The 25,159-nt window shown below is 40.2% G+C and overlaps 1 protein-coding gene across 1 annotated transcript in view; it reads left to right on the forward strand.

The window, feature by feature from the left end:
• Window positions 1–25,159, forward strand: part of Ryr3 (ryanodine receptor 3) — a 571,876-nt gene that overhangs the window by 211,559 nt on the left and 335,158 nt on the right. Inside the window, exons 3-4 of the mRNA XM_026787730.1 lie at window positions 5,757–5,864; window positions 13,281–13,301. Coding sequence (XP_026643531.1) covers window positions 5,757–5,864; window positions 13,281–13,301 — 129 coding nt within the window. The remainder of the gene's footprint in view (window positions 1–5,756; window positions 5,865–13,280; window positions 13,302–25,159) is intronic.

Here is a 25,159-nt window from a genome sequence, read left to right on the forward strand (position 1 = left end):
GAAACAACCTAGATGCCCTTCAATGGAAGAATGGATGAAGAAAGTGTGGAATATATACACATTAGAGTACTACGCTGCAGTAAAAAACAATGACGTCACCTATTTCTTTTACCTCACTGCTAACTTCCTAGTCTTGGTAGCTTTACCCTGACAAAAACATTTTCTTTTACACAACCAACTCTTCATGCACCATCCACCAACCCCTCCATGCCCACCCTACCACCATCACCACCTTTACCCACTTCTATCACCTTCAACTTGATTCTTCTAGTGGCCTTTCTTACTCAGATATGGATACTTTGTCCAACAGTCTGGAATTATCTCTTTGTTTCCCTAACATTTCACTAGCCCACAAAGTCTTGAAGGTTAGATGGTGTGAGAGGTCCTTCTGTCTATGTGTTGCTTTTATTGGTTAATGATTAAAGAAGCTGGCTTGGGCTGTGTGATAGGGCAGAGTAGAGCTAGGTGGGAAAAACTAAACTGAATGCTGGGAAAAAGAAGGCAGAGTGAAAGAGAAGTCATGTAGCCCTGCCAAAGACAGACGTTGGAACTTTACCCAGTAAGCCACAGCCTCGTGGCGGTGCACAGATTAATGAAGATGGGTTAAATGAATATGTAAGAGCTAGCCAATAAGAAGCTCGAGCTAATAGGCCAAGCAGTGTTTTAAATAATAAAGTTTCTGTGTGATTATTTTGGGTCTGAGCTACCGGGAAGCCTGGAAACAAAAAAGCAGCCTCTTGTTACAGTTAGAGACTACCTTGAAATAATGATTTCAAAGCCAAAGGTTACAAATAAATGAATATTTAAATTGACTATTGATAGTTCAAATCATCCTCCTTTGTTGAATATTGTCTAACACTAAGTATTTACTAAATAATAGCCCCAATTTTGAACTTTTAAGAATATTAAAACCTTCTTATAAAAAACTTACAAATCAAAAACTTTATACAGTGAGATTAACTAGATCCACAGGCTATTCACGACAATGAACTTTTATTATAATAGTCATTCTGAAGCTGTGGAGATGCACACTGGATTTTCCACTTGCACTATCAAATGTAATTGTGTGCACTTATACACCACCAAAAAGAAAAAAAAAGAAAAATATACAGCAAAGTTAAAACTAGAAAAACAATTAGCTTTATGTCTTCTTTCATAGTTCAAGTGTCTATTTCCTACATTCAGTTTTTAAGCTACTCAAACCTAAAACGTTTATCTGAGGAGATAGATTTTACAAAACAGAAAGTTAAGGATCAGAGAAACCAAGTTACTTGCTCCACATCATTTAGTTGACAGCTTTTAGGGCAGAGATTTGAACTCGGGCCATCATACAACAGTATCACTGTGCACAGATCATTCTAACTTGTGTTGGAAGCATCTATTCACATAAAAGGTGCATCCCTGAGATATGACACTGTGTGAAACAGATTAGCAGAGAAGTCAAAGAAGATCACAACAATGGGATCACAACAACAGTCTCTTAATTCCTGAACAGGAGGTCTGGAGAAATGACTCAGCCAGGGAGGCTCAATGCAATTTGTCCATAGCTGTAGTTAATACCAGCCATACATATCTAGATGATATTAAAGGATTACAGAGAATCAATCATTCACTGTTTTACAAACAAGGGCACTAAGTGAATCAGATCAAATTTTCAAAAACCCCACTGCCTATTCAATAGATTGACTCTTGTACCTCAAAACCTAGACAAGGAAAAACAGACGGTGGTTAACTTTATGGGGGGAAGGCGATGATTCTCCTCCTTGTTATTAGCTTCTCTCTTGACTCCTTTGAAGGCTTCACTAGGATGAGCTACTGCAATGTGGAATGGCTCTTGTTGGGTACTAATGAAATGTGAAATGCTCTGCTAATCGGGGCATCAGATTCCCACCAGCTAGGGTGCAGCAAGCCTCAAAAGAACCATGCTGTTGTATAAGTTTACAGAGGATGGATGATAAATAGACCTGCCTATCTGTAATTTTGCACATAGTGGGGCTAAATGAATATTTGTCCCTGGCTATCCAGGGCTCTGGCATCTCAAGGTTCTCTGTAGGACACTTTGAAATGAAATGCTTTTGTAGGCTAAGGACAGGGCTGGGAGAGTGATGAGGAACTATTTCAGAACAGATGTCAACAGAGTCTTTCTCTCCGTGCTGAGAATCATCAAATATGTGCCCCATGTCTGGCAGACAGAGTGACTGAGGCAGAGGCTCCAGAGCATCGAGACAATGAGCTGGCCTCCTAGGGGACTCTCCTGGATGCAGACAAATGAGCTTGGATGAGCAAGTGGCCTTGGCTCATTCTTTAGGGGTATAGAGGTGGGAGCTCGGTCCAGTTTGGAGTTTAATTAAGGATGGCAGCTGGCATAGCTGGTCAGATGACTCCGCACTCATTCATGTCACAAGTTGCGTTTTGTTTTTCTCCAGATATTTCTGTTACTCTGTTCTCTCCCTCGACACTGCCCACATTATTCTGTGTGCTATTAAAGTGATGTGATCACTTTCCCAAATATAAAGAGTTGCAGGCAGGGACCGCATGCTAGAAATACAGAAACAAAACCATAAGGATCTATCCACCTTGAGATACATCCTCCTAATGTAAACTAGTCCCTGCTTAAATGTACCTATTCCTGCCATTCATGAAAGTAAGATTTTCTTGATAATTTTAGTACCTGGAGGGAAAGGCCAGATACAGTTGTAGCATGCCAATTGTCCACGTTATCATCAGCCCTCCGTCTTAATGAACGACGGCACAGACAAGAGGTCCTATCGCCCGTCCAAGCAAACCATACTAAGAGAAAAGGTTGATAAATCAGATAATCTCCTGTTAGAAAAGGTCTTGGATACTTGGGGCTGTTGAGAGAATCAGTTAAATAGATTAGTTATTAAAGACATATGAGACTATTTAAATGACCAATTTAAAGCCCCCTTTCAAATATGAACTTTAACTGCAGATATTTCTGAAAGGAAACTCTCCAAATCCCATGGTCTAAAGAAGTCAAGAAGGACGAAAGACTGAATGAGTTCTGTATTCTAAACTGGTGAACTCCAGGTACACAGCTATATAAAATCTCCCAAGATGGCATATTTTGGGATACTGTGTTCAGTGGTATATGTTTACAGCATCAAGTCTCCAGGGAAATATTTGATCATGTATTTGCATACTGCCCATAATAGTGCTACAATGCTCTGAGAGAGATGAGGCTCAGAAGCCTCTGTCTTGATTCCCATGAAAATGAATTAATCACCTGCTTTAGGAATGCACTTTGAAAACAAAGCAAAGAAAAAGCGACTGTGAAGTGAAGATATGGTGATATTCTTTGTACATAGAACCCTTTCTCCTCGGTTAAACTGTTAGGATGAGAACCGGGAAAATTCCTGTTCCACCAGAATTCTGGGGCAACTAGGCTTTTAGTTTTTCTGATTAGGCGGACCTGTGGAGAAAGAGCTGAAACAGCAAACTACTCCCTCAAAGCCTTAGTGACAAAGTACTTCCAAACAGAAGTCACCAAAGCTAGCTTTGGGATAGGATGGTCCATGTCTAGATTAATATTAATGGAGTCTTAACACTTATTGAAAACAATCCCAGTAGGTCTAACAAATAGTACATCATCTTACATTTAGGACAGCAAGTTCTTAGTTTTTCAGCACATTGCGGTTGGGAAGAGATGAGAAATATACAAACATATGAAAATAGAAGGAACTTAAAACAGTCAATTCCATCATCTCTGTTTTTAAAATGGAAAACACTAGTCTGAGAAGTTATCCAGCTCTTAGTAATGGGCTACCTTCACCTTTAAATCAGACTCCATGGAAACGGTTTTCCATTCTGAAGCATTAGGAATCATTGTCAGTTTCTGCTTCCTATCCTGAGGAACAGACGGTGGGGGGTGGGGACTGCTTGTCTGTTCTCCTCATAGGAAAGATGTATTAGAGACACAGTTAAGTGGTTTACTTAGAAAAGCAAATACTCCAAAGAGAGACTGGCGTGGGCTGTCCCAAGGCAGGCATAACAGCACAGTGGGGTCTATGCTGTGTACTCTTTTAAAGGTTTTATGAATATTTATGAGTTATATGGGACGTGTTTGGGATAAGGTGATCCTTTTTCCCTCCCAAACCATGGATAGACCAGATCTCCTTTTTAGGGGATTTTTTTTCCCTTCTGTTTCTCTAGAAAAGTTCACAAAGATGAAGAAAGTGTTCCATTAGAAGCACAAAAGGCAAGGTCTTTTGAGGAGACATACACATCGTTAGTACCCATGTGGAGCAATGCTCAGACACAGACACCCTAACATCAGCTTTGAGGACATGAACCCACAGAGGATATTCTGACCATCGTGCACAGCTATCTGGATGCAACTGTGCCTCTCTTGGTTATTTCATAATTAACTCCTTTTACAAGTCAGCTCAAGATTGTGTGATTCAGGTCATGACTCTGTCAGTTAAGACATCTTGCAATTTGTATTATTTTTCCTTAAACAGGTTTTATGTTGAAGGGTGAACCCAGGGTTTTACAAGACTAGCAGGCTACTCTGGAAGAAGGACATCCGTTGTTTGTGAGGGTCCTTCTGCCAGCAGCACCTCTCATGACCATCTTCTGCCTCGCAGCCCCACATTCTCATTGGTGATATTCTCGTCATGCTGATCTACTATCAAAGGGAGGATGGGCGTTGAGGACCGTCACATGTTGTGTTCCCAAGGAAGAGGGTGTACTCTGAAATTTGACCGTAAGGTCCTGAGGGCAATGGCCTTGTTTTTTCTAGCTTTCTCATTATCAAACAGAAATGTAGTGCTTAAACATTTGCTAATCTAAAATTTTCTAGTTGTTAAAAAGAAATTTTTACTGTCTTCATTAGTATGGGGAACAGTATAGGGTTAAATGCTTGAACCCTAGAGACAGACTGCCTCCGTGTAAATCTGACTTAGCCAAATACAGTGTTTTTGCAGATGACCTGAATGTCCTATGCCTTCATTCCCTGGGCTACTAACTGGGCCATTAGGAGTACCTATCTTAATGGATGCTGATACAGACTAGGTGTGTTAACGTTTGCAGAACATTCAGAAAAATACTTGACGTGGAGAACAGGCTCAGTTGAAGAGCGTTAGCTATTGCCAGCAGTATTCAGGAAAGGAGCTTTAGTCATTGGTAAGAAATATCCAGAACAATGCTAGTGTCGTGATGATACTGATCCCTGCTAAGTGACTCTAATATTATAATGGCTATTATATGAGACATAAGTTTTCCTTGTTCAGACCTATGTTTATGTAGCTTTTAATCCCCTTGCTGCCTCTTTATGTACGATCAAATCCAGGTTTTCTTTACAAATAAGCAGATTTCCTATGTGGGCCGTTGTAATCTAGAGCCACACCTTGTCTAGTTCTGTCCTGTGAGTTCTTGCGGAGGAGACATCAGTGTGTTTCTTCCTGCACTCAATCTTGAGTGTAGATGGACCTCCTCTTTCCTTCCTGTTCCTTCTTCAACAGGGCCGTGTGTGTTCTTCGCCCTGTTGTACCACCCGTCTTCACTCGAGCAGATCCTGACATTTGGCCACTGTTCCCTCGAAGCTTTGCTTCTTTTCTTCCTTTACGATCCAACTTAAACCCCATCTTGACTTGGGAAAGCTGCCTTGTTACATTTCTATCCGTCCAGCCAGCTGTGATTTTAGCTGGTAGGGGCCAGCGCCATTGTGATGCCCCTGTGTAACTGATCCCTGACTGATACGAAAAAGCATCCTCACTCTGGTTTTATTTCCACAGTACAACCCTCCAGATCTCTGTGTCTGCAATTTCGTGCTGGAACAGTCCTTATCTGTCAGAGCACTGCAAGAAATGCTTGCCAACACCGTTGAAAATGGCGGAGAAGGGGTGAGTACCTGCATCGTGCCCTGGGTTTGCGTTAGACACCCCGCAGCCCCAAAGCATACTTGGCATTTCATCCTTCCACTTCAGGACTGGAAAACCTCCATGGAGAGATAGGAAGCCTTTCTTCCGAGTTTAGATACCTCTTACTCAACAACTCTAATTCTTTTCTCCTTTGGATTGACCGGCTTCCCTCAGAAAACAGATGAGCGCACCACTATCACCGGCTGGGCTCCCTTCTCTGTCTCTTATTCCCACGTTTATTGGGGAACATGGAGAGGCCAAGAGCACCTTGAGACTAAAAATGCCTGTGCTGCAGGTGATTTTTACATGGAGAATCTCACTGAGATTTTATAACTCTGGGCAGAACACAACCAGGTTACAACAGTTGAGAGAGGTCTCCTGTAGAATTCAGGTTGATTTCACTGATGATGAGAAAATACAGGGCTGGCTTAAAATGCTGTTGTCATGACTGTTAAACTGAGAAGGGCGCTCTATTATCTTCCAGAAGGTTCTTCAGCCAGGGAGTTGATACTCAAATATTTCAGAGTAATTTTCCTATCTGCTAAGGACCCACTCATTTGTGTCTATTTACCATCCAATACTATAATTGTAGTGTCCTGGATATTCAAAGTCAATATCTCTGCCCCATCCTAACTCCCCATGCTCCACCTGATGATGTCAACTCCATCTCCTGGGATATTGCAAGAGCCTACCACTGTTCTCATTTCTTTTGTACTGACTGCCTCCTCCAAGTCCTCCCCCAGTCATGAATTCCTTTCTAAAATGAATACCCAATTAATTGCATGTACTTGTTTTAAATTCCTTCATTTCTCCATTTTTTGAGATGAATTCCCAACTCCTCAACACAGCTGAAAGCCCTACAGTATTTGGTGAGCCCTGTTCACTTGCTTCATCTGTCACTAAATCCCACCAGCACTCAGTGTCCCAGACACACTAAACTCCCCCCACTGCCTCCAACATGCCAGTCCCTCCTTGCCTCTGATCCTACCTGTCAGCTATTTCCTCAGTGTGGCCTGGCATTCCTCCTCCTCCTCTCTCTTCCCTTGTGTAATCCCTCCTTATCCTTCAAGGAACCAGTTTCGATATTTGATCCTCCCAGCAGCCTCCACTGACCCTGCAAGTGTGTTGCATGAAGACACTAAGCTTTTCGAAGGCTGTTCTCTTCACTCTGCACTCCCATTGCAAGTTTGAATTTCTTTATCCTGTCCCAGAGAGCTTGCCGCTCATGGTGAGGAGCAGTGTGCAGCTACTAAGAAACATAGTTTATTCTAATTTGACATTGATAAAGTCATTCACAATACATTTGTGATTAAAGAAACAGCGACCACAGACATGATTGAATTCACGTTTACATTTTGGTCATTTTCTAGACCTTAATGTGATCTTAGATAAGACCCCTGAAGGCTTAAAGCCAGAATGTTCTAACTTATATAGAGTGTCCACATCTCTAGGATCATAAATGCCAAAGGTTTGTGGTTTTCGCTTTTCTGATTAGATTAATCTGATAATAACTTTCTCTGTTTCTCAGAGCATTGACTTGAGTCCCTTTTCCACCCCCTTTGACTTCACGTCCTTCTTGCATTGACCTCAGCACTCCGTGTCTCCATGTAGCTCACCGAGCATTGCCGATTTTGATGAAACAGCAATAAAACACTTGCTTATTCTTTTCCCAAGGATTCATCATATCCAGATTTCTTTGATGAGAAACTTGACTGATTTTAAATATCACCATTGTTGGTATCAAATAAGACCTGCTCTGCTCAATCCTGAGCACTCAGTAGACCCAGAATAGGTAAAGAGAGTTGAGTTGATGCCCAGAGTGAATCCTTGGCTATTGTCTTTCCTGTTATGTTCAAAGAGAATATTCCGAAGGGATCCTTGATATTTATCATTTATCTCAAATTACTCAGAAAATCCTATAAATAAGAAAGTAAATTTCTTTGTTGCCAAGAATTTGATCCATAGTCTTAATGTTAACTTTGTCTTAAATAAGGACCAGTAAAAAACAAAATAAGATAAAAGACCAATTTAAAGAAATTGAAACCTTAGTTCTGGAATATATTAAACAATGCCTTCTTAATTACCACCTATGTTATAGCAGAAATTTGTTCAATATAGTTGCATTTTAACATACATCTGTTCTTTATAATATTTAGATAGTATTAAGTTGAATCTCATTGAAGAAATCTACTCTTTTGAAAACTCATTCAAAATAAAGATTCATGACATTTTATTATTAGTTAGCCACTGGATAATAGTCACAATATCAATTTTTGTCTCCAAATTTATCATATTTCCTTTTTGTGATATTTTACCGAAACAAGATCTAATAGTATTTCCTATCTTATTATTATCATTATTATTACTTTTCTTCACTGGAAATCTTAGAAATAGAAGAGTTTTTTTAAAAGATAGAACACAGATGGAAATGATTTCTCAAAATTATTATAGTTTTAGCATGCACTTAATGACTGTACAAAACAGTTACCTAGATACCAGCTTCCGGCACTACATCCTACTTGCAATCTTCTCACTTCCATCTGGGCTCTTAGTCTTTAGTGAGAGAAATGCTATTTTTATATAATCTCTCGTGTCTGTTTGTTTTTGCTTTCCTGAAGTGACTGTGCACATTTACTATTAGCTGTTAATTTGATTTTAGAAGATAATACTCAGCAGGGAAGAAAAAGAAGTCTAAAAAATAAAAAGGAAAAAATAAAGAAGGAAGAGAGCTAACACGACAGAGTATAATGAGACTCAGGGGAGCCTGGGGATGTGTGAGCAGGAGGCTGCCTCCTTTTGATGACATGCTGTTCTGTTTGGAAATGGCCATTTACTGCTTTTAAATAAGTATTACTTTCAGTAATGATCACGACTGCCACCAAACAGAATGCCTTGAAGAGTGTAATTTTTTTCCCTTCTAGTCAAAAATTGGTCCTTGTGTGCTGCACCTGTTCACTGCTGTGTAGCAACTCGGCATTTTAAAAAATGATTTCAGTTGTTTGCACTTTTGCATGATGCGTGTACAGAAGCTTTTTGCAAGGATCTACCATTCTGCAGCAATTTCTCTTGCTAACAAAGATACCTAGCCAAATTTAACAGTGGAGAATTATTATTGAAATGTCCTTAGCTGTAGCGAGTGGCATATGCAAGCCAGCTATATGTTGAAAGGGAGAATTAATTGCGAGGGCCTCTGGGCAGAAAGGTCCAGCACCTTTCAGAAAGTGCCCAAGCTAATCTCACCTTTGGATCATCTCCTCCTGATCTAATCTTATCTAATTTTCTTTTGGGGAGATTACCAAAGAATTGACACTTGGCATGAAGCCAACTCTATAGCAGGTATTTGAAATAAAATGCTTGCATGTAAATATTAAAATATTTTCAGATTTTTTTGTTGCCCTCTAGTTTCTGACATGTTCATGAGCGTTTATCATGATGTGGAGCCACGAACAATGCTCATTTCCCTCAAAGTCCCAATCCCTTCACCATCCAAAAATAACTAATTTGTAGTATAGCAGCATGCCTAAGAATCACACAGATATATTTTCAGTCCTTACTATCTTCACAAGGTTGTCTCTAGAATAAATTGTCTTTTCTGTGCCTTAACTTCCACCTCCCTCAAATGCACCCTTCCACACAGACTGATAACCAAAGAAGATCAGTGCTCACAACTGCTTGTCAAAGTGCACAGAGGTTCAGCTCCTATGCCATCTCTCCCCTAACTTCTATTACAAGTTTTTTGTTTGTTTGTTTTGTTTTGTTTTAGAAAAGTTCACAGTGCAACAAAAGAAAGACTCCCTTATGAAATGACCTGGTACATATCAAATCGAGTGGTGCCCAGCTCCAGATGAGTTCTGACACTAAGTGACACAGTGCCTCTAGTAATGATAGCCCTTGATGAACACGTTTACCAACTGTACATTTTTTTATAAGAGTTCTGACTTCATCAGTGTCAGTCCTGTAGTACTAAAAGGAGAGATTAAATAAATATGTATGTGTGTGCATATATATGTACACAGTTATATATAAGTAAGGACATGGTTGCAATGTGAATGTTAATTTTATCCATAACCTGGAAGCTTAAAATTATGTTTGACTTTATAAGCTTAGGCATCTTGCTAATACATTCAACCTTCTAACATTGATAGGAAATGTGACCTGGAAAGATATTATCTCTGCAAGACCCTTCATCATAAATACCCTCACAGGGGTTCTCTATTTCTGTGTATTATGTATACAATAGCCATTAACTCTAAAACAAGCTTCAGGTTCCTTTCATTTGTCCTTGTCCTTAGAGTGGGCGCTACTATGCACAGAACATTTGCTAGAGAAATTCTCATATGCGATGTGGCATGCTTATCATGTATTGACCCTTCTTGAAGATGACATGTCTATGTCTGTTGAAGCTAGGTGCAGTTACTAGGGATCATGTGACCTTGTAAACAGCCAATGAGGCAAAGATTTAACTTATGCTATTTGTGTAAAAGACCTACAAAGCAGGATACTTTACTGTAGTTTTTTTAACCTTACGACCAAGTTCAGGACACTTGGCTATCACATCAAGTTACAGGAAGATTGCATAACAAAAAGGAATCAGCTACATCACATGCTTTCAGGTAGCAGACAACAAATCACACAGTTACTGATGAAGGTTTCCAGAAGGCTTTTCCTTTAATGGCAGAACTCTTGCTTAGGGACTATGTGAGAACTCCTCCAAATGAAGAAGGTTAAATGAATATTTTCCACCTTCTTCCTGGGCCCCTGGATCTCCACAGACATCTCTGTATTACAGAAACGAAGGAGCTGCCCCAACCCATCATCTAGTTTTAGTCTCTGAGTTGAGGTCTTTGTGTTCCCCTTCTAATTGCCAAGGGAAAAATTCAGATTGAGAATGCATTTTAATAGGAAGGGAACAAAGTCTCTGGAGGAAATGGGCACATTGTGAATCAGCTTGATACCCATTTCCAATTTTAAAAATATTACACTTTTAGACATACACTCAACTATGTTCATAGCAGCGTTATTTGTCATAGCCAGAACCAAGAAACAACCCAAATGCCCCTCAAACAAAGAATGGATGAGGAAAATGTGGTACAGTTACACAATGGAGTACCACACAGCAGAAAAAATAATGACATCTTGAAATTTGCAGACAAATGAATGGATCTAGAAAACATCATATTGAGTGAGGTAACCCAGATCCAGAAAGACAATTTTCATATGTACTCACTCATAAGTGGGTTTTAGACATAAAGCAAAGAAAACCAGTCTACAAATCACAATCCTGAAGAACCTAGACAACAATGAGGACCCTAAGAGAGACATACATGGATCTAATCTGCATGGGAAGTAGAAAAAGACAAGATCTCCTGAGTAAATTGGGAGCATGGGGACCATGGGAGAGGGTAAGAGGGGAGGGGAGAGGAAGGGAGGGGAGCAGAGGAAAATATGTAGCTCAATAAAAACAATTTTAAAAGGGAAAATATTACACCTTTAAAAAAGAAATAAATTGTTTAATGGTTCACTTCCAATAAGAAGTAATTCATTATGTCTTTGGACTACTATAATAAGGCTTTCCTTTTAGAAGTACAAGGTTTCCTGTGTTCGTGTGGTGATCTAATCCTACCTTGCCTACATGTATACCAAACCCTAGAGTAGCATAGCCAGGCTACCCTCTAATAGTCACGGTAGGTATGAAAATATAAACGTTCTTTGTACTTGTTGGTAAAGAGCTACTGCCCCAAGCTGTTCAACCTTTGGTGTGGTGACTTTGACAGAGACTCTCAATGCCTTCCCAAGGCCATTGCCTCTCCGAGTATTAGCTTGAGGATAGCCCCCTCTATCACTCGGTTTGCAAAACTAGGGCGTCTCATCATTCCATTCTTAACTGGAGATCTCATAGTGCAATGGTAGCATGTCTCATTCCATTAAATTCTTAATTAGTTTGACTTGACCTTGCTTTTTATTTAGAAGGGAGAAAATCAGTAACAGATTCTGAAAGCTGCTCTCATTCATTTTTTTAATCTATTGCTGGTTATCAACTCCTATTATGAAATCAATAATATTTTTGTGCTCACACAATAACAAATGTCTTGGTAAATGGCCCTTTTCTGCAAATGTTTATCAAAACCTTCATTAGAATCCCTCCTGCAGATTCGCTTGTGGCAGGTGACTGTTGACAGCAAAGCTGAAAGACAGAAGGTTTAGGTTTGGTCCTAATGCTACAAACACTTAGAAACATAATTCTAGGCAAAACTCTTACAGATACTGGATTTTGGATACAGCATCTGTGAAAGAGGACATTGTTTAGGTAGTCAATCCCTGATGGTTTGATATGCCAAGTTAAAATGGGAAGTGTCAACACCTTACTTCCTCTGGAATATTTTGTTGACTGTAGCCCATCACTAAGTCCCTGTGGAAATGTTAAGCTGTCCATATCAGCCTTTGTGCTCACTCCTATATTTAGACAGAATGAATACATGTGTCAGTTCTTTTCCTACTGTGGTGTGGGCAAAGAAAACCCTCTGAAGTCTGAAGTCCTCCCAGGACAGAACCTCTGAGGGGACAAGTGTTGATTATGTACTTTGACCTTCAGGAAACCTGGTTCTCCTGGAAAATTCTTACAGAAGGAAAGTTATTCCATCATTTGCACAAGATTTGTTTCTTCAAATAGCCAGCCATTGTTTTTTAGAAATTAAATGTTGTTAGAGATGAGAGATTTGCAAACTAAAGTTCCCATGGTTTTGTTTTTCACACACTAAATTGTCAAAATGTATTTATTTTCTCTTTCTCACTGTTCTGCCACAAGCTATGATGTGATTCAGGGATTTTGTGCTGATGGATGGATTAAAATATTTCTGTGGTAAGATTATATACGTATGAAGATTATATATATTAATTGTTAGCTTATATTTCACTTTTGGACTAGTCTTTTCGATAACATGGTACTTACTTAAAATATTCAATCTTGAAGACATTACTTACTTCACAGTAAAGCCTTCTTTAATTAAAGAAAAAAGCTGATTAATTTGTTACGATAATCCTAAGAGAAAGAACTTTCTAATTGCCTGGTGTAGGGACTGGCTGTTTTCCTCAAGCAGATTTCTCTGATGTGAATAGCATCATGGGAAAGTCAGAATTAGGCTATAACACTTTGTGTGTTTGCTCTCTTAGAAATGAAATGAAAATTCGCAGCGTATTTCAGCATATACTGCTACTTATGATTCTAGCTAAGAGACAATAGTTGACAGGTTGGTTGTTTTTACTCCCTTGGTTCTCACTGTGTTCTGTTTCTGTTTTCTGTAGCAAGCCTCAATCGAGTCCTCAAATGAGTTGACAACTTTCAGAAAATCCTGTGCTCACTAAAACATCCATTCACTGTTCTGTTTCTTATTTTGCTAGCTCAGTGACCTCTCGGAATGGGTATGTTTCTCCCTCCTTCATATACATGTACTTTGCATGGGCACCTGAATCCAGCTGTATTTGTAACGATTTGGGCCTTTCACTTGTTAAGTGTTCAGGGCATTTCCATTCTCTGTGCTTCTGCTGTTTTACAAACATAATACTACTGCACCACATGTTTCGATCTCGTAGAGCTGAGAGGTGGCTGCACACTTCAAAATCCCAGCCAGGCTGCTTGTTCTGCCACGGCTCTGCAGTTGGGAGAACAGCTTGTCTGTGGACTTGTGGTCTGCTTTTGTTTTTTTTTTTTTTATTTTTTGTCAGATTTTTATTTTCTCCTTCAAGATGTTGGAAGTTGTTTTTCAAAGTTTCTTTTCTCTTTTTCTCTTGATATAGTCTCGATGGCTTGTGTCCTTAGATTTCAACTTGATGAGACGGCACAAGTGTGCAGCCTTGCCTTCATTCAAGCTTCCAGGTGCTTCTGAGTTCTGGTGCTATTATGCAACTCCAGCTCTGCTCATCCATAAGGCTGGAATTCATAATAAAAATGAAAAAAGCTAGTTTGGTATTCTTCTGTTTCTCGTGTGATATCTCCCCAAGTGACCCAATAGAACAATTAAATGTTAACGCCAACAGTTAAGAAGAACCATTGAGGTTAACTAGCTTTTTGCATTTCTTCACATCCCCGTAGAAACATTTCCAAGTGAAAAGGTGCACAGAGTTTCTAAAGCCCCAGATCCTCTCAGATCCTCCACTTTGTATTTCTTGCTGCAGCTTTAGTGCCATTGCTTGTTTGTTCTGTGATGATTCCATCCTCTGCTGAAGTGAAAACCGCACTGGAGACCAGTATGCCAATGTGGTCCTGATGCTGTCTTGTAGCCATGATAACATTAGCTTGGTTGACTGTCACACAAACCCTGGGGTTCTTGCCATTCTGGCTATGGACACTGAAACTCTGGTAGGATAGCTGTGTCCAGTGACTGTAACCGTCTTAGAAAGCATGACTTTCCGGTTAGCAGGGGCTTTTTGTTCTGCCTTTTAAATTTTTCATGGCAAAAAAAAATTGAAACATATTTATCAAACTTTAGTAGAAGATAAAAAGAATTTGAGTATCTGAGCTTCTTCTAGTACACTGATATGTTTTCATGAGAGATTTTGCAGAATTAAAGATAAATAATCAGTGGCTGCTAAGATAAGTGGTAGCAGCTGGATTCTGCATCAGGAGGAATCACAACTGTAAGTTGTTAGATATGTGGATTTAAGGGCAATATTTTCCGATGCTTTCTATTACCAGTAAAGCACATTTGGAATTCAAGAAATCCTAAGAGAATAGAAACCCTTCCATTTATTTATTAGATGATTTCTTTGATCATGTATTTCATTTTTTAATAGCTACCAGAGTTTAAATTATATATTTGCAGAGAGAATTGGTTGAACTAGAGAAAATAGCTTGCTTCTGTTTTGCAAAATATTAGTAAAAACACCAATTTGGATCTGAGTAAATAAAAATTAGCCTAAAGCCAGACAGTTCCTAATCCCAGTGGGGCATTATAATCTTCATTCGAGTAGGAACCTATGGCAAGTGTCCCACCCCCCAGCTCCCACTGTCTGGCTGGGTATGAGGCGATGCAGTAAAATAGTGGGAAGAAAGCGGAAATAAAGACTAGAAGTTCTGGAAGACCCAGGGAGTGAAAAATGGCCCCTGTTCTGCAGAGGCTAGCAGAGCTGTCTGCGAAGACAGACGCCGACAGTTTCTTTAGCTTCTCTTCCATTCAGGCTTTGACTGAGGATGCAGGGGCAAACGGGGTGTCAAGACAGACTGAAGCTTTGCGCCAAAGGAGATAATTAAGACTGGACCTGGGAAGTTTATGTTAGAAAAACCTGCCCTTGCTGACTTGCCTGAGCCCTGCTCTCTGGGTGTGGGAGGGGCAGGATTTGTGATGGGACTGTTCCTAAATACTGCTGTTTTCCTTTCTTTCTCATGAGGAAATTGAGCAGAACATACTGCTTTTCTGTGTATTTATCTTGATCATTTTCTAAAATTATGACTTGTTTTTAGAAATTTTCAGAGCTGTTTCTTAAGTTTTTAAATTCAGAAATTTCCAGACTTTAATTTTTTTTTTTTTTATGAGTACAGATAACTCAGCCGCACTGGGTCAGTTGTGCAGAAGAGGCTATGGTGTTGACTTTCTAAAATGAAATGTTTCTCTCCTCTCTGCAGTTCACAGTGCAGCTGCAGAGCAAAGAGAGACACCGCATCCCAGCCTCCTGAACAACTGTGTCTCCACTCTTTGCTACCCTGGCAACTTTACATTTTATCTTCCCCATGGGGATTTTTCCATGCCAGCTTAGTAAAGACTATCTCCAAATGCTGATCCCAGTTTAGAAGTTACCTGCATTTCAAAATTAAGATCCAGTACCTCAAATGCATACTCTTTCAGCCTAGATATGGGTGCAATAATTTCTGTGTCATCATGAACTATGGCTTCCTCACACTGAGGGATAGTGGAAGGATAATGAACAGGACAGCTTTCCAAAATCTTTTGCTCTGCCTGTGTCTATTGTGTGGTTAGTCTTGGCTCCACCTTTATATCCAGCATCTTGTCCTGATGGGCAAACCTCAGGGGTGATTCTGGAAGCCTCGGAGCTGTGGAGACACCAGAAGTGGTAGCTCTGTGACCCAAACCATTTGATCCCCTGGTTGTCGAGTGGATGAACAACTGCTATTTCTCAATCCATTATTCTTTCTAAACTTCTGTTTGGACAGGTATCATATATGTGGAAACAAAGGAACAATACTTGATTTACTGTTTTCAGGCTACATCAGTGGAAAAAAGAGTAACTCTATATTCCCAGGCTTATTCCAGAAGATAGTGTCAATTGAACTTACTATAGTATCAAATGGACCCCCTACCCTCTTTCATAACCCTAATCTTTTTCTCTAACACAAATCCTATCTGGATGCTTGAATCTCTCCTCATGTGAAGCTACTTAGACTATGCTGACTTCACCTCTAACTGTATTGATTTTATCTGTAATTTTTATTAGATTTTATTAGATTTTGCTGCTCTAAGAGCACTGGAGAATAGCCAGTTCATACAGCTAAATCCTTGATCCTATCAGGGCCAACTCTAACTGGTTTCTCACTTCTTCTAATATTTTACGTACAGGAATTTTAGGTGATGCACGATTCTGCCAGTCCCTTTTGTCAATCAGTCCATAACTATGTACTTTTCTTTAAATATATTAACTTCATCTTAATGCTTTTCACCAATGTAGATAGTTTTAGTGCATAAAAGATATCACTCAACATGCAGAAAGATGGCATTGCTGAACTTATCTCCCTGTGTAAAAGGAATGTGTTTATATGTTTCTTTTTATTTTATTTATTGAGCCTTACTATCAAAACACAATTCTTGCATAAGAAAAACAGCCTGTTTTATGTTTAGTTTTCATAATCTATGTTTACTTTAAAAGTCAGTTCCTTTAGTCCCTCCTTCTGAAGAGTGACATTTTGATTACTATATCTTCGGAAATGTGTCAAAATAATCAAAAGATTTCCATATTTTACATCTCCCATGCTCTGTTCAATAATGGTAACTTCAATTTTTCCTCACATTCTGGTGTAAGATTGAGGTACATCCACCCCAGGTGATGGTGTTTTTGACATACGTACGTATACACATCTCTGCAGAGCAAAAGGCATCAGTGTCTGTAAGAGCAGCTTTATATGCATAAACTTGATCCAGGAAGAGGAGCTTCAGGCTAAACCAAGAGTTTTATTTTCTTCCACACCCCAGGGGTTCCCAAGCGGGAAGCTGCTGAGTCAGTTTCTATGATATCCCTGGTGTTCCTGTATGTCCTGGAGCAAGGTCCAGCTGGCTTCAAACCATTTAGTTTGTAGCCCCTGAGACCTTGCGCAGCATTCTGTATCAGCTGGAGTTCCTGCAGTGCCAAGGACTGTCTTAAAAGGAACCAGTATCCACCAAGAAGAGACAAGCCAGGTCACCATGTTTACAAAATCAGAGTCAAGACCAGATCCCACTACCCAGTGTACTCTCCCATCCTAAGTAGCCTTTCTAATTACATCCTTATTTTATAATCTACTGATAAAAAAATAACTTCAGGTTGGGGTTAGCAACTGCTACAAGATTTTACTTTGAGACTCAAATGTTCACCCCAATGACCGTTTCTCACAATATGCCATCCTCTTAGGTCAGAATCGTCATACATTCCTATATATCTTAAGATATATTTTAAAGTACAGGCATCATTTTCTCTTAGATTCCCAGATGCTCCCTGCGTGATCCAAGCAAGCACGTGTTTTTAGGATGACCACTTTCACAGGACAGAAAACTGAGCAAATCTTTAATGCCTCACAGTTTGCTTCACTGCAAGAGATTTTAGGATGAAATTATGGTGCTTAACTATCTCTGCGCCCTCGCTCACGTCACCTCCAGTCTCCAGCCAAACCGAGAGGATTTGCTCTAATCAGAAAGGCTACCTAAATCTTCTTAGTGACAGTAGAAGACTTTATTTGTGTGAAGAACATGGATTTATCATTCACAATGGCGAATAAAGTATTTGCTAGGCTCTATTCCCCCTACCCCTTGTTAAATATGGAAAACTAATAAGACATTTTGTTCTTTTTGAAATAGCTGACGTCCTGTGGTCCCTAGCTGTGCAATACTATATTGGGACCCTCCACTCACGTAATAAAGAGCGCTTCTGTGGTCCTTTCCATCTTCTGTATCCTGGCAAGGCCTTCTAGGTTGTCGAGGAGGACTTCCTTTCCTGACTCTTCAAGCTGCATTCACAGCTCCTGGTGTAGATTGGTAAATAGGCGGTGATACTATTACAAGAAATAGGAGTAGCCTGCTTCATCCAAGTCTGTCTACTTTTCTCTCTAGTTCTGCTTCTCCCTGAGGGCTGCCTGCTCACAACTGCTTTCAGACTCCATGTGCTTGCTCTTTGAGTGTCTGGAGACCCTGATCAGCAGCGGCCCCTCCCAGTGGGAGAAGTGACGATGCAATGCTCTTTTAGGTATCAAGTTCTATTCACATCGCATTATCAGTAACCACAAAGCCCACTGAGAAACACAACTGACTTGGTTTTCCCCTATCCATTGAAAACGACAAACAAAAAAGACAAAACACACACACAAAAGGTAAACAAATACAACAGAACTTTTAAATTCTTAATGATTTTCCCCCTAAGTTGTGGGCAAAGGCATTTTTGAGGTGGTGGTCCACCGCCCTCCCCCTCTCCAGGAGCTTTGTGAGAACTCCACTTAAAATGCTTTCTTGTCTTATGACAGCGCTTGCTATGAGGCCTTTGGCTGGGGGAAGTTGGTTTTGCTCTCAGCCCGGGATGTTATCCTTTCCGTGTTAGTATGATAAATTCCCTTTCTACACAATGGGGAGAAAACAGATCAGATGGTGTGTGCTCTATTCGGGGCCCAGCTTCTATTCACAAATGCAGGGGAGAAATGTTTTTAAAATGAGGGGTTTTTTTTCCTCTCTGACAGAAGGGCTAGGTGGTAAGAATAACATGTAAACCTAGACTAGGCCTCTGGAAAACGGGATTTTGACAGCAGCCAGTAACAGGACTGACTGCCTAAGTATTAAATTATTTACAACTCTGAGAGATACCAATTCTGCAGACTCGGACAAAAGTCGAGTCGTGTAGATAAGCATGCATAGTTCTGAGTAAGGCATACCTTGAAAGCCTGGAGACCTGCAAGACGCAGAAGCCGGAGTGACAGCATAAGATCAGAGACTGATTCCACTATTGAGAGATGTGTGTGCAAAGAAGAAATGATGCCAGTCCCTGTCTCCTAGCTGGTTCTTTCCCTAACTCTATCTCCATCTCCATGTAGGTACTGAGGCATATAGAGGTCAGAAGCATGGCTAGTTTGTATAGGAGGCAATGAGAGAAGTATCCAGATGGCTGCTAATGCTGAGAGGGTGACTGGATTGTGGGTAACTAAGGGAGGGTTGGAATTCTTCCTCTTTCAAGACTGGGTTGTCTTGAGCCATCACCTCATACAGATTTTGTAGTAGAGCTATGGTCTTTCCATGTGTCACATGGATGGCAATAGAGGTAAGACAGTGGCAGAGAGGTGATAATAACAGTTCTAAAATTATCAAAGTCATGAGGAACAATGATATTTGTTTACTGCATCGATGAAGTTTTGGAGAAATTTTAGGAAACAATCATGGGTCCAATAGGTTGCTTCTGAGAGTAGTGTACTTACCAATTGCCCAGTGTCATGCTAATGCCATGGATGCAGAATCTCAAATGATTGAGGAAGTTCCAGAAGTGTGGGTCTTGAGCATGACTGTGTTCCAGTTACCCTGAGAACCACTCTAGGGATGCAGATTGGTATAGAACATTTGCCTGGAATACATAAAAGTCTGTATTCAAACCTTAGTATCCATATAGCTCCCAGTAAAAATAAGACAACAAAAGGAGATCAAGTGGATACAAATCATAAAAGAAGTCAAACTCTCACTATTTGCTGATATGATAGTTTACATAAGCGACCCCAAAAATTCTACCAAAGAACTTCTACAACTCATAAACACTTCAGTAATGCAGCATGATACAAGATTAACTCAAAAAATAATCAGTAGCCCTCCTGTACACAGATGATAAATGGGATGAGAAGAAAATCAGACATCACCCTTCATAATAGCCACAAATAGCATAAAATATCTCAGAGTAACTCTAACCAAGCAAGTGGAAGACATATATGACAAGAACTTTAAATTGTTGAAGAAACAAATTGAGGAAGACACCAGAAAATGGAAAAATCTCCCATGATCTTGGGTAGGTAGAATTAACATTGTAAAAATGGCAATCTTACCAAAAGCAATATACAGAATCAATACAATGCCCATCAAAATCCCAGAAAAATTCTTCACAGACCTCAAAGGAATGGTATTTAACATCTTATGGAAAAACAAAAAACCCAAAGATAGCCAAAACAATTTCATACAATAAAGGAACTTCTGGAGGCATCACAATCCCTGACTTCAAACTTTACTACAGAGCTATCATGCTGAAAACAGCCCGGTATTGGCATAAAAACAGACAGAATGACCAATGGAACCAAATCAAAGACCCAGATATTAATCCACACACCTATGAAACCTGATTTTTGATAAAGAAGCAAAAAAATATAAAATGGAAAAAAGAAAGCATATTTAACAAATGGTGCTGCCATAACTGGATATCAATATGTAGAATAATGAAAATAGATCCATATCTATCACCATGTACAAAACTCAAGTCCACATGGATCAAAAACCTCAACGTAAAGCCAACCACGTTGAACCTCACAGAAGAGAAAGTAGGAATACACATGAACGTAGGAATACTCGTGTACATTGGCGCAGGAGACCACTTCCTAAATAGAACCCCAGTGTACAGTCACTGAGAGAAACAACTAAGAAATGGAACCTCCTAAAACTGAAAAGCTTCTGTAAAGCAAAGGACACAGTCAACAAGACAAAATGGCAGCCTACAGAATGGGAAAAGATCTTCACCAACCCCACATCAGACAGAGGTCTGATCTCCAAAATATACAAAGAACTCACTCAAGAAATGGGCAATAAAAGAACAAATAATCCAATAAAAAATTGAGTATAGACCTAAACAGAGAACTCTCAACAGAGGAATCTAAACTGGCTGAAAGACACTTAAGGAAATGCTCAACATCCTTAGCCATCAGAGAAATGCAAATCAAAACAACTCCTAGATTCCATCTGACCCCTATAAGAATGACCAAGATCAAAAACACTAATGACAACTTACTCTGGAGAGAATGTAGGGTAAAGGGAACACTCCTGCTTTGCTGGTGAGATTGAAAACTGGTACAGCCTCTTTGGATATTGGTATGGTGATTTCTCAGAAAATCAGAAAACAACTTTCCTCAAGACCCAGCAATACCACTTCTGGGTATATACCCAAAGGATGTTCAATCAAACCACAATGACCTGTATTCAACTAAGTTCATAGCAGCATTGTCTGTTATAGCCAAAAACTGGGAAGAACTTAAATGCCCCTCAACTGAAGAATAAGTAAGGAAAATGTGGTACATTTACACAATGGAGTACTACACAGCAGAAAAAAAATAATGACATCTTGAAATTTGCAAGCAAATGGATGGATCTAGAAAACATCACATTGAGTGAAGTGCCCAAACCAGAAAGACAAATATCATGTGTACTCACTCATAGGTAGCTTTTAGACATAAAAACAAAGAAAACCAGCCCACAAATCACAATCCCAGAGAACCTAGACAATAATGAGGATGCTGAGAGAGACAGACATGGATCTAATCTACATGGAAATTAGAAAATGACAAGATCTCCTGAGTAAATTGGGAGCATGAGGACCATGGGAGAGGGTTGAAGGGAAGGGGAGAAGAAGAAGGTAGGGGAGCAGCTCAATAAAATCAATTTTAAAAAAAGAATTATTTTGAGATAATATCCTATGGCCTAATACAGACAAGAGAAATCAAAATCTCAATCTCAGGAAAGTGGCCCACTTTTTGTGTTGTGGGTTTCTTTTTTGTTTTGTTCCATGCAAAGTTCTTTTTTTGGTCTATAGCTGGGATCCAGGCCTACATCTTCATAATGAACCCACACAGGGTTCAGAAAAGTGATGCCCTCAGAACAGCATCTAGTCCTGATGCAGAAGCTAAGTATCAGGATCAGACGATCTTTCATCTGCAGACCCCATACATCCAGAGCCCAGAGAACGAGTTTCTCCACCTAATGTCACTTCCTGTGCTGCTTGGAGAACTCAAGCTGTTTTACTTAGGTATATAAAGTCGGCTTTAGGCACTTTCCATGGCTGTAGAGAAAGCAGCATGAATTCATCTTTATACAGCAGGATCATAGTGGGGTCAGTACAGTGGGGACAGAAGCATGATAAAATAAATGAGGGCAGTTGTTTCATATAGGACGCTTAGAAGAGAAAAAAGTAAAAGGTAACTTCGAGAACTTCAGAAGAGAAAATGGACAGAATCAAACAGCAAACAGTTTGAGGTGCTTTTGAATACATAAAGGTAACAGTGCTTACACTCACTAAGAGTTACTGTGTGCAAGTAGTAGGTGCTTTATCCTATTTTTAAATCTGCCAGTGTCTGGGATAAACTAATATTTTAGTAGAGAAAAATGAAAGAGATAATGTTAAAGTTTTCAGTTCTTGGTACTCCAACCATATTAGGTTCTTGGTAGGAAATATTGATTATACATTAAACTTGGTAAAAACAAAGAAATTGTTGGGCGAAGTTCCTCGTCCTGACCCTGTATGGCATTGGTCTGCTATTTCACCAGCAATCTAGTATAGGGAATTCAAATAACAACCAGGGTAGTGACTGGGGGAAAAAAATCTGGCTGACGAGTCCTTTTCTGTGAAGAATGAACTTGGCACTGTTTGGTTCTACGAAATCTGTTTGATGTGGAAGAAAGGGGGAAAATTAATTCTAATAAAAAAGTACTTGGCTCATTTCTTTTCAAAGTATACTTGTCATCGGTCTAAATGTCACTAATGCCTTGACAAATAGCCTGTCAGTTTGTTCTTTTAAAGATGCCTTGACTTCTCAAGGCTGCACGTTACAGCTGCCACCCTGGCAGCCCAATCTCCCCATGGCAGAGATGCTCAAAGAGTGGAATCATCTCTCAGAAAAGCCACCCCGAAGCAGCCACCCATTCATACTTGGAGGAGGATACACACCCTCCCACTTCAGGTGCTTGCCACAGCTCAGGCCTAGCAGGGACCACAGTGTCCTGTCACCAGCCACAGTAGCTCACGACAGAGAGTAGGGAAATGATTACACCAATCTGCAGCAATGCTTAGAAGTCAACAACTTTTGTCAGCTTTGGGAGTTGAACCCAAGGCTTCATCTGCTCTAATTGTAAAGCTTGGTCACTATGCTTTCACCAGCCTAGATTTTGCTTTTGAAGATTTGGAAGGAAGAAGAGTCCTTGGGTGTTTAGCCATGCCATTGGCGTTTAAGAGTACAGCATCCAGGGCCTCTTCCTTCTGAGGAGGAGCATCTTGTTTCAGAGAAGAACCAAGTTTGTCTCCACAGCAGTAGTACTTCTGTCTCTAAATGACCCAAGTCAATTTATCCTTACCCAATGGACCACACTCAAGTGCAGTAGATACCAGGTAGGCATCCTAGAAGAGCCTACCGTATGCTGTGTGTGTTTCCACCCAATGACAAGAATACTTTGGAAAGAAATGAGCCAGCTACTTTCTTATTAGAATCATTTCCCCTGACTTCTTTCTCAACCATGTTTCATGACCATAAAGACCCAAAATTCTCAGTTTCTTAAATTAGACTCTATTGTCCTAGAATACTTTCATCAGATTATAAAATTAATGACATGAACTAAATTCTTTGACCACCTTTTCACCCAGGAGAAGTCATCCTAGGGACCTCTAAAAGGAATGGCTGGATGGATCCAATAACTCATAAAGCAGGTGAATAGTGAATGTGGCATATAGTGGCAGGCATGAATCAAGGGATATTGTTTAATTTGTTTAGCAGTAAGATGCATGTATTTAAAAAATAAAGGAGCTCATAAGAGAGCAGCCTCTCTGAGCTATCTGCAGGGCATCTTGTGTGCTGTGGCATGCAGAGACCGTGAGAGGACAGCCTTGGGATGTGGGAAGTGAGGTGCCCTGGGATCACTATTGCCCTGCTGCCCTCAGGACAACAGCTTAGAAGCCGATGGAGTAGTGATCACCATAGACCTTCTGCCACCATGTGCAACATTCCATTAAACTCAAGGCGAAGGGTATGCTGAGGAGTCCTTCAACATCAGCGAACTTCAAATGAGAGTGCCGTAAATACTGGATTCAGGAAAGTAGGGCTGCTGGATGCTATATCTTCTTCCTCTTTTCAGAACTTCATTCAAATTCTGCTTCATGATTTGGTTTTGTAGTGACAGCCCGAGAGCCCCTGGAAGATGCCCAGAATGTGAAAGCCTTCTCTCCATTAGATTTGTCTAAAGGGGGAGCACTGCTCAGGCTGAGCTGCCACACATGCATGTGAAGGACTCCTTAGGGAGGGACCATTTGGGACTTCATCCTATTGCGTCAGCAGCCAGCATCTCGGGCAGTGAAGACTGCTGGTTCTAGACTCATAGTCAACTGTAATGAGTAGAAAATATCAGTGTCTAATTACAAGTGGATGCCTTATTCTCATGTCACGTTTCAATTCCCCACAGCAGAAAGCTGTAGAAGGGAATGAGCATTTTTCTCCAGCCCAGGAAATACAGGCTTTGGCAGTTACAGAGCTGAGCAGTAGATGTGATCCAAAACAGTGGAGGAGAAAAAAGTTAAGAACCTTATATTTGTATCCCTGGAGTCCACATGGATTTAAGATGGGATTATGATACCTGTAGACTTCCTATTGTCTCGTTTGCTGTATCTGGCTCCTAATCGTGGGTTATGTTAATCTGCAGCCATGGCCCTCCTGTCCCTGAAATGTGCTGTTTGAATTCCAGTGTGTTTTAGCAAAGTCTTTCTTCCACTGTAACTAAAGAGGAAAAGTTGTCCCTATTGGAAGGCATTCACAGTTTAAGATCTACCTGAAAGCTCAGTCCAGTGCTCCAGTGTGGGTCTCTGTCTCTATCTCCATCCATCACCAGGTGAAGGTTCTATGGTGATATGCAAGATATTCGTTAGTATTGCTATAGGATAGGCTCATTACAGGTTCCCTATCCTCAGCTGCCCAAGGAACTAACTGGAGACCTCGCCTTGGGCCCCTGGGAGCCACTCTAGGTTCAAGTCTCTTGCCAACCCTAAGGTGGCTCCTTATCTAAGAATTGTGCTTACGTGCTCCCCTATCCAACCTT

The sequence above is a fragment of the Microtus ochrogaster genome (genome assembly GCF_000317375.1).
Source record: "Microtus ochrogaster isolate Prairie Vole_2 chromosome 14 unlocalized genomic scaffold, MicOch1.0 chr14_random_1, whole genome shotgun sequence".
Taxonomy (NCBI): Eukaryota; Metazoa; Chordata; class Mammalia; order Rodentia; family Cricetidae; genus Microtus; species Microtus ochrogaster.